Here is a 16,289-nt window from a genome sequence, read left to right on the forward strand (position 1 = left end):
TTTCTTCTTTTGTTTGGAAATTATGTCCATGGTATGGTTATTTGCAATTTAACACTTCATGTGTAGAATTCAATGGTTTAATTATGATCAAGTTCATATCACATGCAACGGAATTTTATGTGCTTGTGCTCAATAAACATTGTTCAGGTTATAACAGGGTAACCCTTTACTTCTTGGCACTTAGGAACCTTAACGGTGATAAATTATTTGAAAATATAATGATTTTGCATCTTAAGTATTTGACTTGAGGGGGACAAGACAACTCTCTCTAAGGAACTCGGCAAAATAGCCCCATAACTTTGGGAGGGTGCCCCCTCACAAAGGGGTCACAATGACCAAGCTCGGGCGACTGTTTACCAATGACATAGGTCTTTGCAAAGTCGTAAGATCACATATGGGGCTGACACCTTCTCAGTGCCGGAAGGTGAAGGAAGTTGGTGACCTGATGACAGGGGTGCTCAATAAACAAATTTCTCTAAATCTTTGCGTGGCATGTCATAGTCTTCAGTGGACATTTTTGCCATTCTGCCCAAGCAATCCCAGTAGATACTAATAGTGGTGGGTGCCGTTGGATTAAGCAGATCGAGTGGTAGGAACTGTACACTGAACTTACCCCAGCCCTAGTCTGCTTGAATCAAGATTATGGATTCAGACCAAAAAAAAAAAAAAAAAAAAAAGAATCAAGATTATGGACTTGATCCAGGCTGTGCGGCAAGATCCTCATTCATTTACATCCATGTTTTTTTTTCCTTAATTTGTTTGTAACCCTAATTTCGTCCCCTTCCTAGGAGAAGTTGCATGCCTGTGTCTTGGGGACATTTAGTATGATTATGAATGACAATAATTCTTCTCAACACGCACACATGTCATGTGCCAGGAGAGGCAAGTATTTCTATCTAGCTTCCTATTGTGCATGCATGTTTTACATTTATGAGAACAATGCGAGACGATTAATGTTTCCTCCTAAAATTTTGAAAGAAAAAAAGAAGCAAAATGGTCATTAACCAAGGCTCAAGGCTGCTGCTAGATACATTGAAAATATTACTCTCACGAGTCATGACCAATAAAATCAATTGTTAGAGGCTAGAGGCTAGATAGAGGCAGACGAGGAAATGACGAAAAAGATTTGAGGATATAATCTGGTTGCCTTTCCTTCACTCCCCCTCAAACAGCCTCTCATCTTATGAGTGCCTCCACCAGTTTCAGATATCCCCACGGGGAACATGGTTGGGAATTTCTCCTTGATTATCCAATGGCATGTACTGCGCCATGATCGCCCGGATCTCCGAATCCATGTATCTCTGCACAAAAGTAATTCAACAAACAACTTTTACGACCATCACTTTGTACAAAAAGGGAAGCAGCGAACACGGAAATAGTGACGCTGTCTTATGATTCATAGTTGAATTGCATCCAAAGTAATGTATTTCTGCATCAACAATTTCAGTGTAGGGAACATACCCGGATTCTGTACTTGTACACTGCATATCCCCCAACTCCAACAGCACCCAAACAGAGAATAATAACCCACATGAAGCCCCAGTTAAACTCTGAAACGCTGGCATTTTTACCTGTTTAAATATAAATAAATAAAAGACAGAACAATTAGCACAGAAAACCAAGTAAACAAGATGCTATAATAGAGGAGGCAGTAGTAATCAAGTACCAATCAGAATTTGAAAGTGGAAAAGAAGCAGGAATTCTAGTTCAAATCTCCACATGGAAAGGTAGTTCTTCTGTCCTAATCTACAACATGGCTAAGTTGAATGGCTGACTAGTTCATCAAGGAAACCGTTCATTCAAAGTTCAAACTCAAATACAAAACTCATATCCTAGATGCAAATTCTAAATCATATATACTAGATCGTTAGAGCATTAATGCTTCAAACAACTGAAACAGAAAAGAATTGAGAATACTCACTTATACATGCATCATGTTCTCGCATGTACAGTAAACCACCACCGCAGCTGCACTCATAACTGCCCCAAGTATTCTTGCATTTACATTGTGCGCATTGGCAATTGACCTTCTCTTTGCACTCATCCACATCTGGAACGTGAACAAAAGCAGAAAACCAGGCATGGTGACTTGGTATCAATACAAGAGAACAGGGATCTTCTAACTCCCATCTACTTTGTTACAATATAAAAACAAAGCACATCTATGAAAGCCAAAGACTGTTTTTGAGGTCACCAACTCATTCACCTATGCCACCATTTAAGGTGGGCTGGAAATCAAGAAGAATGATTGAATTGAAAATTATTTAACTAATAATACCAGTGGTGGCCTTCAAACCCAAGACCCTAAATTATAAGGTCTTGTGGTAGCCTTGTAAACTAACAAGCCCAGGAAGTAGGTAATGTTTTTCTGATAGTATAGTCTTTGGCAATGTGGCATAAAACAGTTTCAGATGGAAAATTTCATGCAAATGGGCCCCAGGGGCTTAAGCTAAATATGCTTCAATGATCAAACAAGTCATCAACTAATTTATCAATGAGAATTACGCTATAGTTAATAATTCGAAACATCCAAACGCAGCAAGTACCTTCACATGTTTTCTCTCCATCACCCTTGAATCCTGGCGGACACTTGCAACCATTTGTATGGTCATCCTGGACATATAGTAATGAAAAATCATCATCATCTCTCCTTTTGGGGGAAATTTGATAAACAACATTTAAATCCAAACTTACACGACAAGCAGAGTAAGTCCTGCCATTTTGGGTTCCTTTCCAACAACCTCCATTGTTAATTTCACAACGTAAAGCTCCTGAAGCTGTTCAATCATACAAGAGAAACAATGAAATGACTAAAGCCAAAACAGGAAAACTAAAATAGAGAATGGCAAATCAGTTCCACAGTTCACTGATGAAACCTTCATATTCCAACACCCAGTTCTAAAACTTCTGAGCATACTGATTGATTGCCTTTCTTTGAACACATAAAGAACAAAGAAAAAGGGAAATATGAAGTATTGTCCAGTAAGTAGAGACTACAACTTTGACTGCCGGTCGGATAATTTATACTTGCAGTGCATGTGAAAATTTGGAAGTTATGCCACAATTAAACGTAAACAACATGCACATAATTTACCTTCGCAGCGGGTATAACCATCACCAACAAACTTTACGCCTTGCACAGTAGGGCATTCACACACTCTTCCTCGGAATGTATCCTAAAACAAAAGAATAATCAGTCTAAACCAGAAAATCTAAAATCCCAAACAAACTCAAGCATCAGTAACTATGAACACCCTCCACAAAAGAAAGATACCCTGCATGCAGTAATGTTAGCAGATTTGTCCTGCCAGCAACCTCCATTGTTTTCCAAGCACTCATTTGTTTCTATATCTGCACAAAACAAATAAAGAGGAAACTGACACCATCTCAGCGATAATAAAGCTCGAGATAAATAATGAAATGATTCTTAGGGAACCACTGATCAATCTTTTTAAAAACATATGCTGCCTATGCATCTGGAAGGAGTATTAAAATACTACCGTTTCAAAAACTTATTGCAAGTCCTGGACACATAAACACACATACATTACAGTCTATTGGAATCTGAACCAAGTGGATTCCCGTGTGACATGAATTCATGGGGAAGGAGGGCGTACAATCATATAAACTCACACATGCGAAATTAAAAGAATCAATTTACATTAGTTTTACATCAGTTATATCAATGAAGAACTAGGGCAAACTAGATTAAATGAGGACCTTCACTTAAACAAACAGCAGGCTCAGTGGTCTCTTGGAAACCGGCACAGATGGCCTTGAGAACAGCTCCTTTGTCTAATTTCCCTGGAAAAAATGTAAAGGAACAAACATAAGCCACGAAAAGTGATGAAATTAAACACCTGATGTGATACTGAAAAGAATTGTAATAAACCTCTGTACTGTCTGCTGTTTATTACAAGAGTTGGCAATATCGTAACATCTCCACGGGAGCCTTTGCCAATCTGAAACAAGATTTGAGACGTGAAACATGAGTACAATGTACCACAGCTTATACAAAACATGAAAAGATGAGGACATAAGGCTAGAGGAACATCATAAAAAGTTCCCAAGCGCCCAACCTGTGCATCCTGTTCGGCCTTCAGAATTGCGTTCTCCTCATCAGCCTCAGGGTCCCCAATACATTTCTTTATCTTCTTGAGATCAGCACCTTCAATGTTACAGAAAATATATTGAAATAGTTACTTTGTGATCCTCAGGTTTTAGCAGAGTAACTAACTTTCATCCACAAAAATCTCACCGAGAGATGAAGATATTTAGACAGCTCACATTACATTTTTTGACATTTTCTTCATATATAAAATCAATTGGATTAATGAATTTTCAAAATTTAGACTTTCTATAGATGTTAAGTGGTTAACATACCAAGGGATTCAATAACTTGATTTGCACACTCTTCGTTGTACTTCTTCTCCTTCATTGGGCAACGTATGGCAAAGTCAGTGACATAGTCCCACCAAAGCCATGGCTTTCCACTTTCATTGGCCACTTTATAGAAGCAAGCTTGACGGAGATTTTGAACGACAACATCTTTCCCATCATAACCTTTACTGAAATCTTGCTCAGGATCTGGAGCACAGTACCTCCCATGATTGATACACTGAGACTTGCACTGTTTGCTCAAAACAAAAGCTTCTGGGCAGTACCAAGTTATATAGTGGGGAGTAAACTGAGTGTAACCCTTCCGCTCTAGTACCTGAGCTGCTCCTTTAAAGTTCTTCACAAACTCAATCTGGCTGTCACACTTTGGCCCACACTCATCATTGCTATTCGTCCAGAACTCATACTCAACACGTTCATCAGGATGTGGAAGAGCCTCTGTCCAGTCTAGATTTATGTTGACCATCTCCCCACTAGATAGAGATTTTTTTATGCTATCTCCCAAAGATTTGCTAATGAGGGCTGAGGGAATTGTGATCTTTTGCAGATAATCAGCATCTGCATTTTCTTCTTCAGGAGTGTCCATAGTAATCAATGGTTCATTTCTGTCATCTGCAACGAGAATAGCGGCTGCTCCACCTTTCTGTGCATTCCATGCCTTCAGTGTGAAGAAACAATCTGCCGGGACATCACAGTCGATAAGTCATAAATCAGAACACACCAGTGAAGGGACACACACAGAGTCTCAATCAAAAGCAGCATGGACTGGTAGCAAGGCAAACAATGTTTCATATGGGGCATGAAAATAGTCATAAATATCTTACACATGTATAAACATTTAACATAACAGAAGGAGGTTGAGATCTTGAAATATGAATACCTAAGGACTAACCAACAAACAGGACTCAACATATTCAGTTATCATACCTAAACCAAGCATTTTAAAAACTTTTCACAACAAGTATCAGTGACTGGGGCCTGGACATTAGCAAGTAAGGTTCAGCAGCCAAGTAACAATTTTTTATGATATTCATGACAACAAGATTAGATAGCAACCAGAAGAAAAGAAATAAAAAAAACACCAAACTAATCGTCAGCTTTCATTTATAAACCAGAAACAAATCAATTGCATTCTACAACACCCCATAATTATTACTACACAAATTTGCAGACTGATAACAAGCAATTACCACAAACTGATATCTATACAAACCACCTCTAAAGTTCATTCCGAGTAAGTCACAATCCATGAGTACTGGAAGCTAAAAAATGCGAAATTGAAAAGGCTAACCTCCTCGATCGACAAGAAGAAAGGTTGGTAGACCGCCAGGCTTCGATTTGAATGAGACATCGAAATCATCAAAGCTCTTGCATGCCTTTTGATTGGCTTTCGGGTAATACACAGTCCCGACCAAGGTTCCTCCATATTGAGGAACCCCAAAGTTCCCAATTGCACATTCATATACACTTTTCAACGAGCTCGGAGAAGTCACTTTCAAGCTGTTCTTCTCCACCACGAACCTCCCCACGCAAACCCCACAAAGAAGAAACCAAACCCCAACTAAAAATCCCAGCTTTTCCTTCATCTTAGACACTGACACTGATTCTCCAATTTATTGCTCCAAAGAGAGAGAACCAGATCAAACCCAATCTTACAAGGAACAGGTTTTCCCCAACAAATTCTCGTCTTTCTTAAAACCCAGATCGCAAAATTTGATAATTAAGAAGAGGAACTAGTTATTTCGCACTGCAAGTTTTCTGGGTCTGGAACAAAATTTCGTGGGAAGCGTAGAAAGGTCAAAGAGGTAGTTTTCTTTTAGCGTGTGTAGATTCAGAGAAGAAAAGTATCTAAAGTGGAAAATGTTTTAAATTGTTAAAATAAACCAAATTACCACTCCAACTACAATTCTGATTTCTATTCCGAAACTTACCAGAAAACAACGAAATTTCCAATTTCTCCACTGTTTGATTTTGACGGGAACCTTATTCTAGACTGCTCATTTGGTTTTCTTTTTCCATTGCGTTGTCTTGAAGCTATTGGATCAAAAAGAAGGATCCACGTTTGAGCTGCGAACGATGTAACATTATACTTTGCATGCAATCCACGTGTTTCTTTTTGCCTACAAACACTTTACTCTCTCACTTCCACTCATATCCAAATTTTTAGGCAATCAAGAAACTAATTACATTCCTAAGTGTTGATTTGGCAAGTTTGTTAAGTTAGTGTACATGCCAATTTGCATCCGATTTCAATTTCTCTCCCCTTACATTAGAGATGTGTAGAACATTGCTTTGTCAAAAAATCAACTGATGCCATTTCAATTTTGATCACATTAGTAGAGATAATATATGTTTAATTTGATGCTTTAATTAAGAGTTAATCGCATTATTTTGGTGCATGCTGCTCTTGGATAATTTGCACAACAGAAACACGTGGTTGGCTGCTGGATGGGGCATGTCTGTGGTAAAGAATCATACAAGATCACACCTGGAAAGTGGAGTCTTTAACTGGCGGCGGTCCCATCCCACTTAAAGCAATTCATGGGCCCCATGACAAAAGCTAGAATCATGGTTACTGGCAAAAAACGGAAAAAAAGAAGTTATAATCCTTAATATGATTGGAAATGTAGCAACATAAATTTCTCACCGTAAAAGGCGACACCTTATATAACCCAAATTGTTAAAAGTCTGTAGCAAAAAAAAAAAAGTTATTTTTAAAAGTATGTATGATATATAATAATATTAGATGTTGTGTGGCAAAGGACCAAGCTTTTTGCATATTGCTTGCACCGTGGACATGCCATACTTTTTTAGGGCAACGTAAAGGCACCAAACCCACTTCCATTATTAAAATTTTGATTTATTTCAAGCCAAATAGTTATTTATTTGTTAACAAACAAAAAGTGTAAATCGATCAAATATAATTTTCAGCACAAAATGAATATAATTAAATCAACTAATGTGACTTGGGTATGATGGCTGAGATAAACAATGCACAATTCCATTTGGCATACTTTCAGCTCACAAAGAGTTCTTGTCATCAATTGAGAAAGCTATAGCTAGAGTTTGACTGTAAAACAAGTCCCTTCAATTCAATTGATGATCTAAATTGAGCCAACACAAGTAGAACAAAAGGCAGGAGAATACTTAAACATAAATTGATGCTCTCAGTGAAGATGTACGTGGTCGTGGTCGTGGTCGTGGTGACGGCAGCTATCCAATCCAAAACACTGCAGAAGAGAGAAAAAGCCACAAAGATGCATCTCCCGATTCTTCTGAAAGTTGAAGAGACTAAATAACAAGGGCAGCAACAACACGATAACAATGGATCATCATAAGGGCTGTCTCCATCTCCATGGTGATGGTGGTGAGGACGACCCATGTTCTTTCCTTCAACTATTAGACAAAACCAAAAGAAACCCAACAATTAAAATCCACTTCTGCAAGACTCCTTTTCTTGAAAATGGCATTTGAAACATAAACAATGAGAAATTGGGTTCATCGCTGAAACATCAAAGAAAGAGCTTGTAGTTCTTAAGGTACCTGTATATGAAACTTATGAAAGAGCAAATTGTTGAAGCCAAAGCTGCCAGGGCTTTCCTTTTCTGCAGCTATGAATTTATTTGTGAAACTGAAAAGAACCTTTTTTTTTTGGGAACTGAAAAGAACTTGACTAGTCCAGAAAGAAACTGGTAATTGGGAAAGTTCAATTCTCAATGCAACGTATGAATACGAGAAATGAACAACTAACATCGATAGAAACCAAGACGATTCTGTGAAGTGAGCTGGTGGACAATATATTCTGGCCCAAGTGGTTGACACCTACAAGTTATTGTTTGTGGATCTTGAAGGACAAGCCCGAGCACACACAATTTGGTGCACTTGTTACTTATGTTATGTATATTAGTATCTTCAATAGAACAAGTAGACAACAAGTTGTGGCTGTAGTTTAGTGGTAAGAATTCCACGTTGTGGCCGTGGAGACCTGGGCTCGAATCCCAGCAGCCACAAATATACCCTTTTAATTTGCTTTTGCTTTATTTGTATTTGGCTGTAAACCCCTGCAGTACAAATTTTTTTTTTCACTTCATTTTAAGAAAGTGACAACCTACAGAGATATAGGTGAAATAATTGTCACCAGAGAAGATACGAGAGCAGTAGAAATATATCCAAAGCAGAGATTCAGAGAATGGAAATGGCTCATCATGAATTAGATTATCTTTGTTCTCTTGCCTAAACTGAAACTGATCATACATTTATGGTACAGCTCTAAAATTTGTATTTCTTTCTTCACATACTTCTCTACCATAACTAGTCATTCACCTATTCTCTCTACATACAATACAACATAGATTCTGTCTCAAGATTTATAGAACTGCTGGTTATGATGAAACTGAAGCTTCATCAAGGTAAAAATACAGGGCCAGCAAAGGTCTATTCTCGCTTATCCTCCTCCAGATCTTCGGCAAGCACATTGTCGTATTCTCGCATGGCTGTCACATCTCCACTCACCTTCAAAGCACCACTTGTTAACGAGATGCCCTCCTCATCAAAATCGTCTCCTGCTTCCTCCAAGTATGCATATCTACATGTCCCGGACCAGAATAAGAACATTAATGAATGTTATCAACTTTTGCGAAGGAAATAAAAAAAGTACCAAATTCATAGATGTCATTTGCATTTTGGATTCAAATCACCTCAGATGAAAAAAAATCATGAGAAAGCAGAGAAAGAAATAGGGTTTTGGTTACATATGCGATTGAATTTCCACAAAATTTCGACAAGAATAGCATACCCTTTTATGCTTAAGATAAATAACACTTAATAGACAAGATATTAGAGAGAAACAAAAGGTCATCTATAACCTAAATTTTATGCCAGTCAAGTCAAACAATGGAAACATGAGTTAAGGAAATATATATATATTTTTTTATATTTATAACTACATGCAGATATGACTGTTATGATACAAGACACCATGAACCTGTTAACAAGCAATGTCAAACAAAATACCTAGTTGGGTTACGTGAAGGAGCCCAAAGGATACATATCACCGCCAAGAGAGCATATGCAAGCAGAGTCCAGAATGCAGGAATAATCCAAGCAATTTGCCAATACTCACTCAGAGGATCCGTTGCATTGAAATATAGCTGAGTCAACAATATCCAGGGGAGATTCAATTAGTAGTTTTACTGGAGATAAGAATACGAATAAAGACACCACAAAATCCAGTATAGTTCATTGTACCCCATGGAATTGTTAATTCACAATATACAACTTTGCACTGAGTAATACCTCAAAGCCAATCCAAGCAACCGAGAGAAGCACAAAAATTGCGAGATAGTTGGTAAATTTTCGGTATAGTTCCAATTTAGCCATGTTTCTCCTGATCTGCATGCAAAAGAAACAAGAGGAAGAAGGTCAAGAATTGGTCATTAATGTAACATCATATGCCCCCCACCGTCCCAACCCCTACTCCTCCAACAAACACACACAATTACAGAAAGATATTCATGGGATGAACAATGTTACATGAAACAGAAGATACTAAATTAAAGCATTCATATGATGAAGGTATAACAGAAGGCAAATAGAGAGTGAAAAAAAAAAAAAGATTACCTGAAGTTTCTCTAAAGTTTTTGATAACGATGAGAAAATCCATAGAATAAACCATGAATCTAAGAAGGCAACAGGTAGAACCAAAAACAACTTTGTTTTTCCAGAAAAATCATTAATGTTCCCCAAATGTTCAACAAGCTCAAGTGCTTCTGATGCCACGAAATATACCAGACCAAGAAGAAATACTTTTGGTGTTATACCACCCAGTGTAGGCTTCACGACGCCAAAGCCCATGGAAACTACCAAAAGAAGAAGGCGAGAAAGAGTCTTCTTGACAGCGCTAAAGGTTACAGCCCATAATGTAATGCCCATAGGTCTGATTCCAGTTGAATTAAAATTGGCATACTCAAAGTACCACACAGCCATTTCACACATTCCAAGAGCAATCACTGCTGTAATATGGTAGTGCAATTGAATAATATCCTTCCAAAACTGAACAAACCTCAGAAACCAGGCTAGGCCAAGCACAAGGTAAGCTAAAGACATAAAGCCATATAATGTCATCAAAGGAGCCATCTTCCCAGGCAAATAACCATCTGGGTTTCTCCAATCAGTCCTTCCTTTAATCAATGTGCCCTTGAGTTGCGGATCACAGAACATAAAATAAAGGTAGTACATTCCAGAACTATTGATATTAACTGACTTAGTATCCATTCTGGCCTCTTCATCCTTTCCATTAAAAAAGGTTTTGATGCGCACAGGCCAGTCAGGGTTGTCTGGATTTTTGTGGATAACAACCTCTCCCACCGTGCAGTATCCAGAATTCGAAAGATTCCTGGTGCAGCATATCTTTTCAGATTGGACGAAAGAAGCTCCAATCCGAACCCTATCCTTCACTTCAAGAATGATAGCTTCCACCAAACCAGTATTCTGCTGCATTTCACTTTGCTTATTGGCAGACTCTTTAGTCCTCACAAAAGTGACACTCTCAAACCTGAAATTCCATTAGTGAGCGCGACATCGTCTATGGAGCCAAATCCATAGCAGGAAATCATGAAATAATATTTTTAAAATCAATTGCACAACCATGATTATAACCCAGGTGATTAAAAATCTCAATTTACCAAATAATTTCTTACATGTACAAACTAACTAACTGCACATACTTCACTATCTTAAAGAAAGTGGTATCTATGATTCTACAACTACCAGGTAGCATATAAAGTAACAAAATTTGCAATACAGAGAGGATAAAAGGAAGTAATAGAAATTAGTGACCTGATGAAGGACTTGCCCCTGAGGTGATGATTGTCTGTGGACGAAGAATCAGCAGAACCATGGACCTTAGAGGCGTAGAGGCCCTCGCTGCCGCCATGGAAGAAGAAGGCGTTTGACTGAGGACTGAAAGCTTCATTTCTGTACTCGTGGATTGAAGCATTACACTGTATGATGCACTCGTTGCATATAATAAAAATAACCGCAAATATGAACCCTAAAAGCGAGCTCTTTTCACACCACAACAATCTCTGTTCCATTTCTCTCACCTCCCCTCTTCCTCTAAAGCTATCAGCGCAGTAGTTTTTGAGATGGTAAAGTGAGCAAGATAGAGGCAACCAACTGAAAAGGACACCGCACCTCACTGGTACCGGTACTGGACTTTCGCTCAGTCTAAATGGCTTCTTGTTGGGCCTTCTTTCCGACGCTATTCTCTTGGGATGGTTTTTGGGTTTGGGTTCTCATGCCTTTATCAACTTTGTAGGTATTGGGCTTGTTGTTGTCAAACTTTTGAACCAAAAAATAAATAAAAAAATCAAGCATTGTGGTACTAGACTGAGCGGCATATTTTGTTCAGAAATACTAAAATGAGAGGTTATAAAGAGGGGGTTTTTAATAGTCTTTTTTTATTAAAAAAATTATATCAAAGGGATAGTCATTTGATCAATTGTAGAGTAATTATTGTAAGGTTGGTTGAACCTCTCAACGTAGTCCCTCAACATAGCCGGCACAATCACAAGTTCAGACTTAATAGTTTTAAGACGACACATTCAAATCATTTGAATCAAATGAGAAAAATATAATTAAAAATCGGAATATGAATAACTTTTTCTGTTCCACAGCATTTCAATTTTGAAAATCATTTCCTACTCATTTAGAGCATTTGTTTTTGGTCTTGACCTACTTAACTTCTTAAACTATATCTATAGTGGACATCTAGCCATCTACTTTAGCTTGGCAAATCAGTAGAGTTTAATTAGGTGAACTTACAAAGCATGCCCACATAAATTATTAGGCGTTTTGTGGATTACTCAAACCCCAGCCACAAAAATTTACAATGTCCATCATACATAATACCAGCTGTTCTGAACCATCTTTCACAAATAGATTTTGCCACCTTCAAAGCATTATTCATACCGTCTTCCACTTCACATACATGCCTCTAATCTGCTGAAGAGAATATGGAAGTGCTTGTTTATTTAGACACCATATTGGTCACCTTGAGCCTCTTCCTTCTAATAAGTTACCATGCATATTTATGGCATACCTTCAAGACCAAGCCATCTCATACAACCATTGGAATTGACTCAATCAGAAGAAGAATATGGTTTCTTGAAATTAAGGAGGTAAGTCCAAAACCCTCTTCATGATTTTCGAAATCCCACTTGGAATAAAAAGCCTCAATTTGAGGTTTCTAGTCTTAATTAAATTAAATGATTTGCAGGGTGATGGTTTGAAGGCTATGCTGGCAGTCCAGAGCTTGAGAAACACTCAAATGGTGGCAATATTCACAGCTTCAATAGCAATTGCCTTTAGCTTGGCCTTGGCTGCTCTGACCAACAATGCCTACAATGCAAGACACCTCTTAATCAAAAGCCCCCTTTTCGGTTCACAGTCTGGAAGAATGTTTGCTCTCAAGTATGGCTTTGCCTCAGTTATCTTGCTGTTTAGTTCATTATGCAGCTCTATGGCCACCGTGTTCTTCATTGATACCATTTTTCTCATCAATGCTTCTGCTGAGTTCTCATCTTCTGGAATTACACAAACACTATTTGAAAGAGGATACATGTTGGCTCTCATAGGCCACAGGTTGCTCTGTATCTCATTTCCCCTTATGTTGTGGTTGTTTGGTCCAGTGCCTGTGGCATTGTCGTCCCTGGCCTTGGTTTGGTGGCTCTCTGAGCTTGATTTTGTTGGGAAATTCAACAAAAGCAATAGGCAAAGTCTCAGTTGAGGAACAAGTTAAGAAAGCAATGCAGATGCATGTATATTTTTACAATTATAGTCGAAGTTTAAGTTGACTTGTCACCAGTTGACTCATCACATGATTATATATCACCGTCACTAGTTTTATATAATTATGTTCATATCTCTCTTACTCATCACGTGATTATATATAATCGTCGCTAGTTGTATATAATTAATATTCTTATCTCTCTTATCACGTGATTATACAACTAAATACATACTATCCTCTTAACCGATACCCGTAAGAAAAGTCACAGTAAATAGGTGGTCCAGAATCCTTGTGCAGTAATTTTTGTGCGCAATTGCTTTTGTTAGGTTCTAACTAAAGCAATTCTTTTGAAGTAGCCATACAAAAGCACCCAATTAGAAGTAGGCACACAACACAAGTTACACAACCATGGCCTTCATGTGGCTGAAAAAACATTACGAGTTAAAAATCGAATCAAACTTTATAACGCAATCGTTGCTTTCCCTTATACAATTTCGAGGACAAAATTAATCCATTTAAAACATTTGTGGACTAGCCACTAGAACCAATGCTTAGTCTTTTGCATATTCCTCCAACCCCACATCAAAACTTTAATGTCCATTATACACATTCCACAACTCTGTCTGCCAATTACGACACATTCACTAAAGGCATTTGCTTGTGACGAAAATTCCACTACCGTTTGCTCCTCCTAGACTCATTTGGGCTCTCTCATCAGTCACAATATATAGGATTGCTTTGGCCACAAATCCATCTCTGATTCTCTAGGAATTAAATCTTCAAAGAACTTGAGATGGGAGTGGTTGTTTATCTAGACACCATTTTGGTCCCCTTGAGCTTCTTTCTCACAGTAGGCTACCATGCCTATCTCTGGCACAACTTCAAGAACAAACCCTCTCACACCACAATTGGAGTCAACATGCTGAAAAGGAGAGCATGGTTTCTAGAGCTAAATGGGGTAATTAAGCCCAACCATATCCATCTAATCAACCCTCTAAAGACCATTATTGTATTAATTGTATCTTAGATTACTTATTCTTGCTAATTTATATGATGATGTTGGCTATGCAGGGAGATGACAAGAAAGGCATGCTGGCAGTCCAAAGCTTGAGAAACACTCTGATGGGCTCAACACTCACAGCCTCCATAGCAATTCTCATTGAAGTCTCATTGGCAGCTTTCATAAACAACAGCTATAGTGCAACCCACCTCTTCAGCCATGCATTTTTTGGGTCACAATCTACAATGATTTTTTCTCTGAAATATGGCTCAGCAGCATTGTCCTTGGCAGTGAGCTTCTTGTGCAGCTCCATGGCAATTGGGTTTTTGATTGATGCCAATTTCTTGATAAATGCATCTGGTGATCATGAGTTCACATCTTCTGCACACATAAGAACCATATTTGAGAAAGGCTTCATTCTGGCTTTTGTGAGCAGCAGAATGCTCTGCATCACTTTTCTCATGCTGCTGTGGATGCTTGGTCCTGTCCCAGTTTGGTTGTCATCTCTTGCTCTGGTCTGGGGGCTTTATGGGCTTGATTTTGTTGGGAAGTTGTCAAAAGGCAACAAGCAAAGTCTCAGTTGAAGCCTGAAGAGAATATCTACACATACGTTTTTGTAGTGATTTTGATTTTTATGTTATGTTGCAAATATTTGGGACTCTGGTGTTTCCTGGTGCTCAGTTTGTATCTTTTCTGCGTTAATAGTAAATGCGAATACGCCATAATAATAAAATTACTATCTTCTGATTCATTGCATGATTGCATCCATGGAAGTAGGACCTTATAATTGAGTGTAGGCCTTGAACACTTTGCTTTATAGCCTTTATCCATGCATTGAGAAATCAAAGAAGAATGACATCATCTTATCAACAAGAAAAAAATAAAAAATAAAAAGAGAAGGAGAATGACATCAATGGGCCCTTTTTATTTTTATTTTTATATATATATATATATAACAATCAACGGTCCATTTTTTAGTAGACCAATTCCTTAGCCCAACTGAAACTTCATTATTTGGGCCTTGGGCCGCTTGTTGTTATTGAACTCTGTCTTATGCACTACCATTTGCATTCAACAGCCACTAGGACAAGTCTTTTGTAATGAAATATATTCGATTAGTGTCATACTTTCAGCTGCCAATATATTCCTACGATGCATGATGCATCTGTCATATAATTTGTACACCATATGTTATAATATAAAATAAACTAGTTAGGACTAGTAAAATTTGTGGATCATCCCCTACAAAGGAAACTGATAAATTAATGTTCAAACAAAATATTCCCATTCTAGATCTTCACAAAACAAAAATAAAACAAAAAAAAATTCCGTACGTTCTAGATAATCATGACTTGTAAAATTTTCTTTTGTGAATTAAGTTTGATATATAATATAAAATTTTGTCCTCACGAGGGGAAATTCACAAGCCGCCCCTTATCCTAGTAGTTTTAAACATAGGATAAGCCAAAAAAAAAAGTTTATTATGATACATTTATTTGGAGACCTAAATATATTTTTTTGGTCTCCTTTTGTTCTAGCAGACTAAAATGATTCAAATCAAACCAAGTTTCCAATCACTTTCTCATTAATGACAAAAAATTTAGAAAAGCCATCACCTTTAATTAACTTATATCGACTATGGAACATTAACTTGGACTCGAAGAAAAGGGGTCACCATCGTAGGAACTTTCCAATCCTAAATATGAATATTGGTGCTTATTTATTTGAGGGTGGGCTTTCTTGATCAAATATATACATACACTTCAAAAATCACAACACACGATTTTTTCTACATCAAACTTTTGCAGAGATTTAGTTAAGGATATGTGAATATATCTGGTCTTTCTTCAGGGTCCAAAGGTTTCCCTGTCATAAGTAATACTACATATAAGACTTAAAATATATAGTACATACGGATATGGCGATACAATACAAACTTCTTAATTATGACTGAAAAACATTTGTTGATTTGTTATATATTTTGTTTATTTGTCCCTCAAATTTTTTTTTATAAATTTTTAAAACCTAGCTATATAGTTACAGTCCTATACTTTCATGTCAACTACTTCGAATTAGGTAGCTTATTTCTAGAGATCTACA

General features: G+C 37.5%; 4 protein-coding genes, 1 long non-coding RNA gene and 1 other non-coding gene across 6 annotated transcripts; 3 read left to right on the plus strand and 3 right to left on the minus strand.

Moving 5' to 3' along the window:
• Positions 1 to 969: 969 nt before the first annotated feature.
• On the minus strand, positions 970 to 6,486 carry LOC103342918 (vacuolar-sorting receptor 1-like). The gene is made up of 12 exons (XM_089055315.1): positions 5,690 to 6,486; positions 4,384 to 5,076; positions 4,080 to 4,168; positions 3,893 to 3,962; positions 3,721 to 3,804; positions 3,275 to 3,351; positions 3,095 to 3,176; positions 2,695 to 2,777; positions 2,547 to 2,613; positions 1,922 to 2,050; positions 1,462 to 1,571; positions 970 to 1,301 (listed from the first exon to the last, which is right to left on the minus strand). Exons 1-12 carry the CDS (start codon positions 5,982 to 5,984, stop codon positions 1,203 to 1,205), a joined length of 1,878 nt encoding a protein of 625 aa, XP_088911441.1. The 5' UTR covers positions 5,985 to 6,486; the 3' UTR covers positions 970 to 1,202.
• Positions 6,487 to 7,317: 831 nt separating this feature from the next.
• LOC148921155 (uncharacterized) lies at positions 7,318 to 8,217 on the minus strand. Its single transcript, XR_016128221.1, has 2 exons — positions 7,942 to 8,217; positions 7,318 to 7,794 (listed from the first exon to the last, which is right to left on the minus strand). It is a non-coding gene; the product is annotated as an uncharacterized LOC148921155 (long non-coding RNA).
• A 119-nt stretch (positions 8,218 to 8,336) lies between these two features.
• TRNAH-GUG (transfer RNA histidin (anticodon GUG)) lies at positions 8,337 to 8,408 on the plus strand. The gene has a single exon. It is a non-coding gene; the product is annotated as a tRNA-His (tRNA).
• Positions 8,409 to 8,579: 171 nt separating this feature from the next.
• Positions 8,580 to 11,571, minus strand: LOC103342907 (uncharacterized). Its single transcript, XM_008246575.3, has 5 exons — positions 11,236 to 11,571; positions 10,018 to 10,951; positions 9,694 to 9,789; positions 9,412 to 9,548; positions 8,580 to 8,983 (listed from the first exon to the last, which is right to left on the minus strand). The coding sequence occupies exons 1-5, from the start codon at positions 11,490 to 11,492 to the stop codon at positions 8,833 to 8,835; spliced, it is 1,575 nt and encodes a 524-aa protein (XP_008244797.2). The 5' UTR covers positions 11,493 to 11,571; the 3' UTR covers positions 8,580 to 8,832.
• A 797-nt stretch (positions 11,572 to 12,368) lies between these two features.
• On the plus strand, positions 12,369 to 13,276 carry LOC103343440 (uncharacterized). Its single transcript, XM_008247095.2, has 2 exons — positions 12,369 to 12,578; positions 12,677 to 13,276. The coding sequence occupies exons 1-2, from the start codon at positions 12,414 to 12,416 to the stop codon at positions 13,184 to 13,186; spliced, it is 675 nt and encodes a 224-aa protein (XP_008245317.2). The 5' UTR covers positions 12,369 to 12,413; the 3' UTR covers positions 13,187 to 13,276.
• Positions 13,277 to 13,859: 583 nt separating this feature from the next.
• On the plus strand, positions 13,860 to 14,940 carry LOC103342899 (uncharacterized). The gene is made up of 2 exons (XM_008246564.2): positions 13,860 to 14,147; positions 14,261 to 14,940. Exons 1-2 carry the CDS (start codon positions 13,983 to 13,985, stop codon positions 14,771 to 14,773), a joined length of 678 nt encoding a protein of 225 aa, XP_008244786.2. The 5' UTR covers positions 13,860 to 13,982; the 3' UTR covers positions 14,774 to 14,940.
• The last annotated feature ends 1,349 nt before the right edge of the window (positions 14,941 to 16,289 follow it).

Source organism: Prunus mume, linkage group LG1 (assembly GCF_029339155.1).
Source record: "Prunus mume cultivar Tortuosa linkage group LG1, ASM2933915v1, whole genome shotgun sequence".
Taxonomy (NCBI): Eukaryota; Viridiplantae; Streptophyta; class Magnoliopsida; order Rosales; family Rosaceae; genus Prunus; species Prunus mume.

Bases quoted from the DNA above. Each gene is read 5' to 3' on its own strand.
- LOC103342899 (XM_008246564.2), top strand. From the start codon at position 13,983: ATGGGAGTGGTTGTTTATCTAGACACCATTTTGGTCCCCTTGAGCTTC. The intron at 14,148-14,260 runs GTAATTAAGCCC...TTGGCTATGCAG, and splicing joins GGTTTCTAGAGCTAAATGGG to GGAGATGACAAGAAAGGCAT.
- LOC103343440 (XM_008247095.2), top strand. From the start codon at position 12,414: ATGGAAGTGCTTGTTTATTTAGACACCATATTGGTCACCTTGAGCCTC. The intron at 12,579-12,676 runs GTAAGTCCAAAA...AATGATTTGCAG, and splicing joins GGTTTCTTGAAATTAAGGAG to GGTGATGGTTTGAAGGCTAT.
- LOC103342918 (XM_089055315.1), bottom strand. From the start codon at position 5,984: ATGAAGGAAAAGCTGGGATTTTTAGTTGGGGTTTGGTTTCTTCTTTGT. The intron at 3,805-3,892 runs GTTTATTACAAT...CATTTTTTCCAG, and splicing joins AAACAGCAGACAGTACAGAG to GGAAATTAGACAAAGGAGCT. The intron at 2,051-2,546 runs GTACTTGCTGCG...TTCACGTTCCAG, and splicing joins TGGAGAGAAAACATGTGAAG to ATGTGGATGAGTGCAAAGAG.
- LOC103342907 (XM_008246575.3), bottom strand. From the start codon at position 11,492: ATGGAACAGAGATTGTTGTGGTGTGAAAAGAGCTCGCTTTTAGGGTTC. The intron at 9,790-10,017 runs GTAATCTTTTTT...TTTTGCATGCAG, and splicing joins AAACTTTAGAGAAACTTCAG to ATCAGGAGAAACATGGCTAA. The intron at 9,549-9,693 runs GTATTACTCAGT...TTGTTGACTCAG, and splicing joins TTGCTTGGATTGGCTTTGAG to CTATATTTCAATGCAACGGA.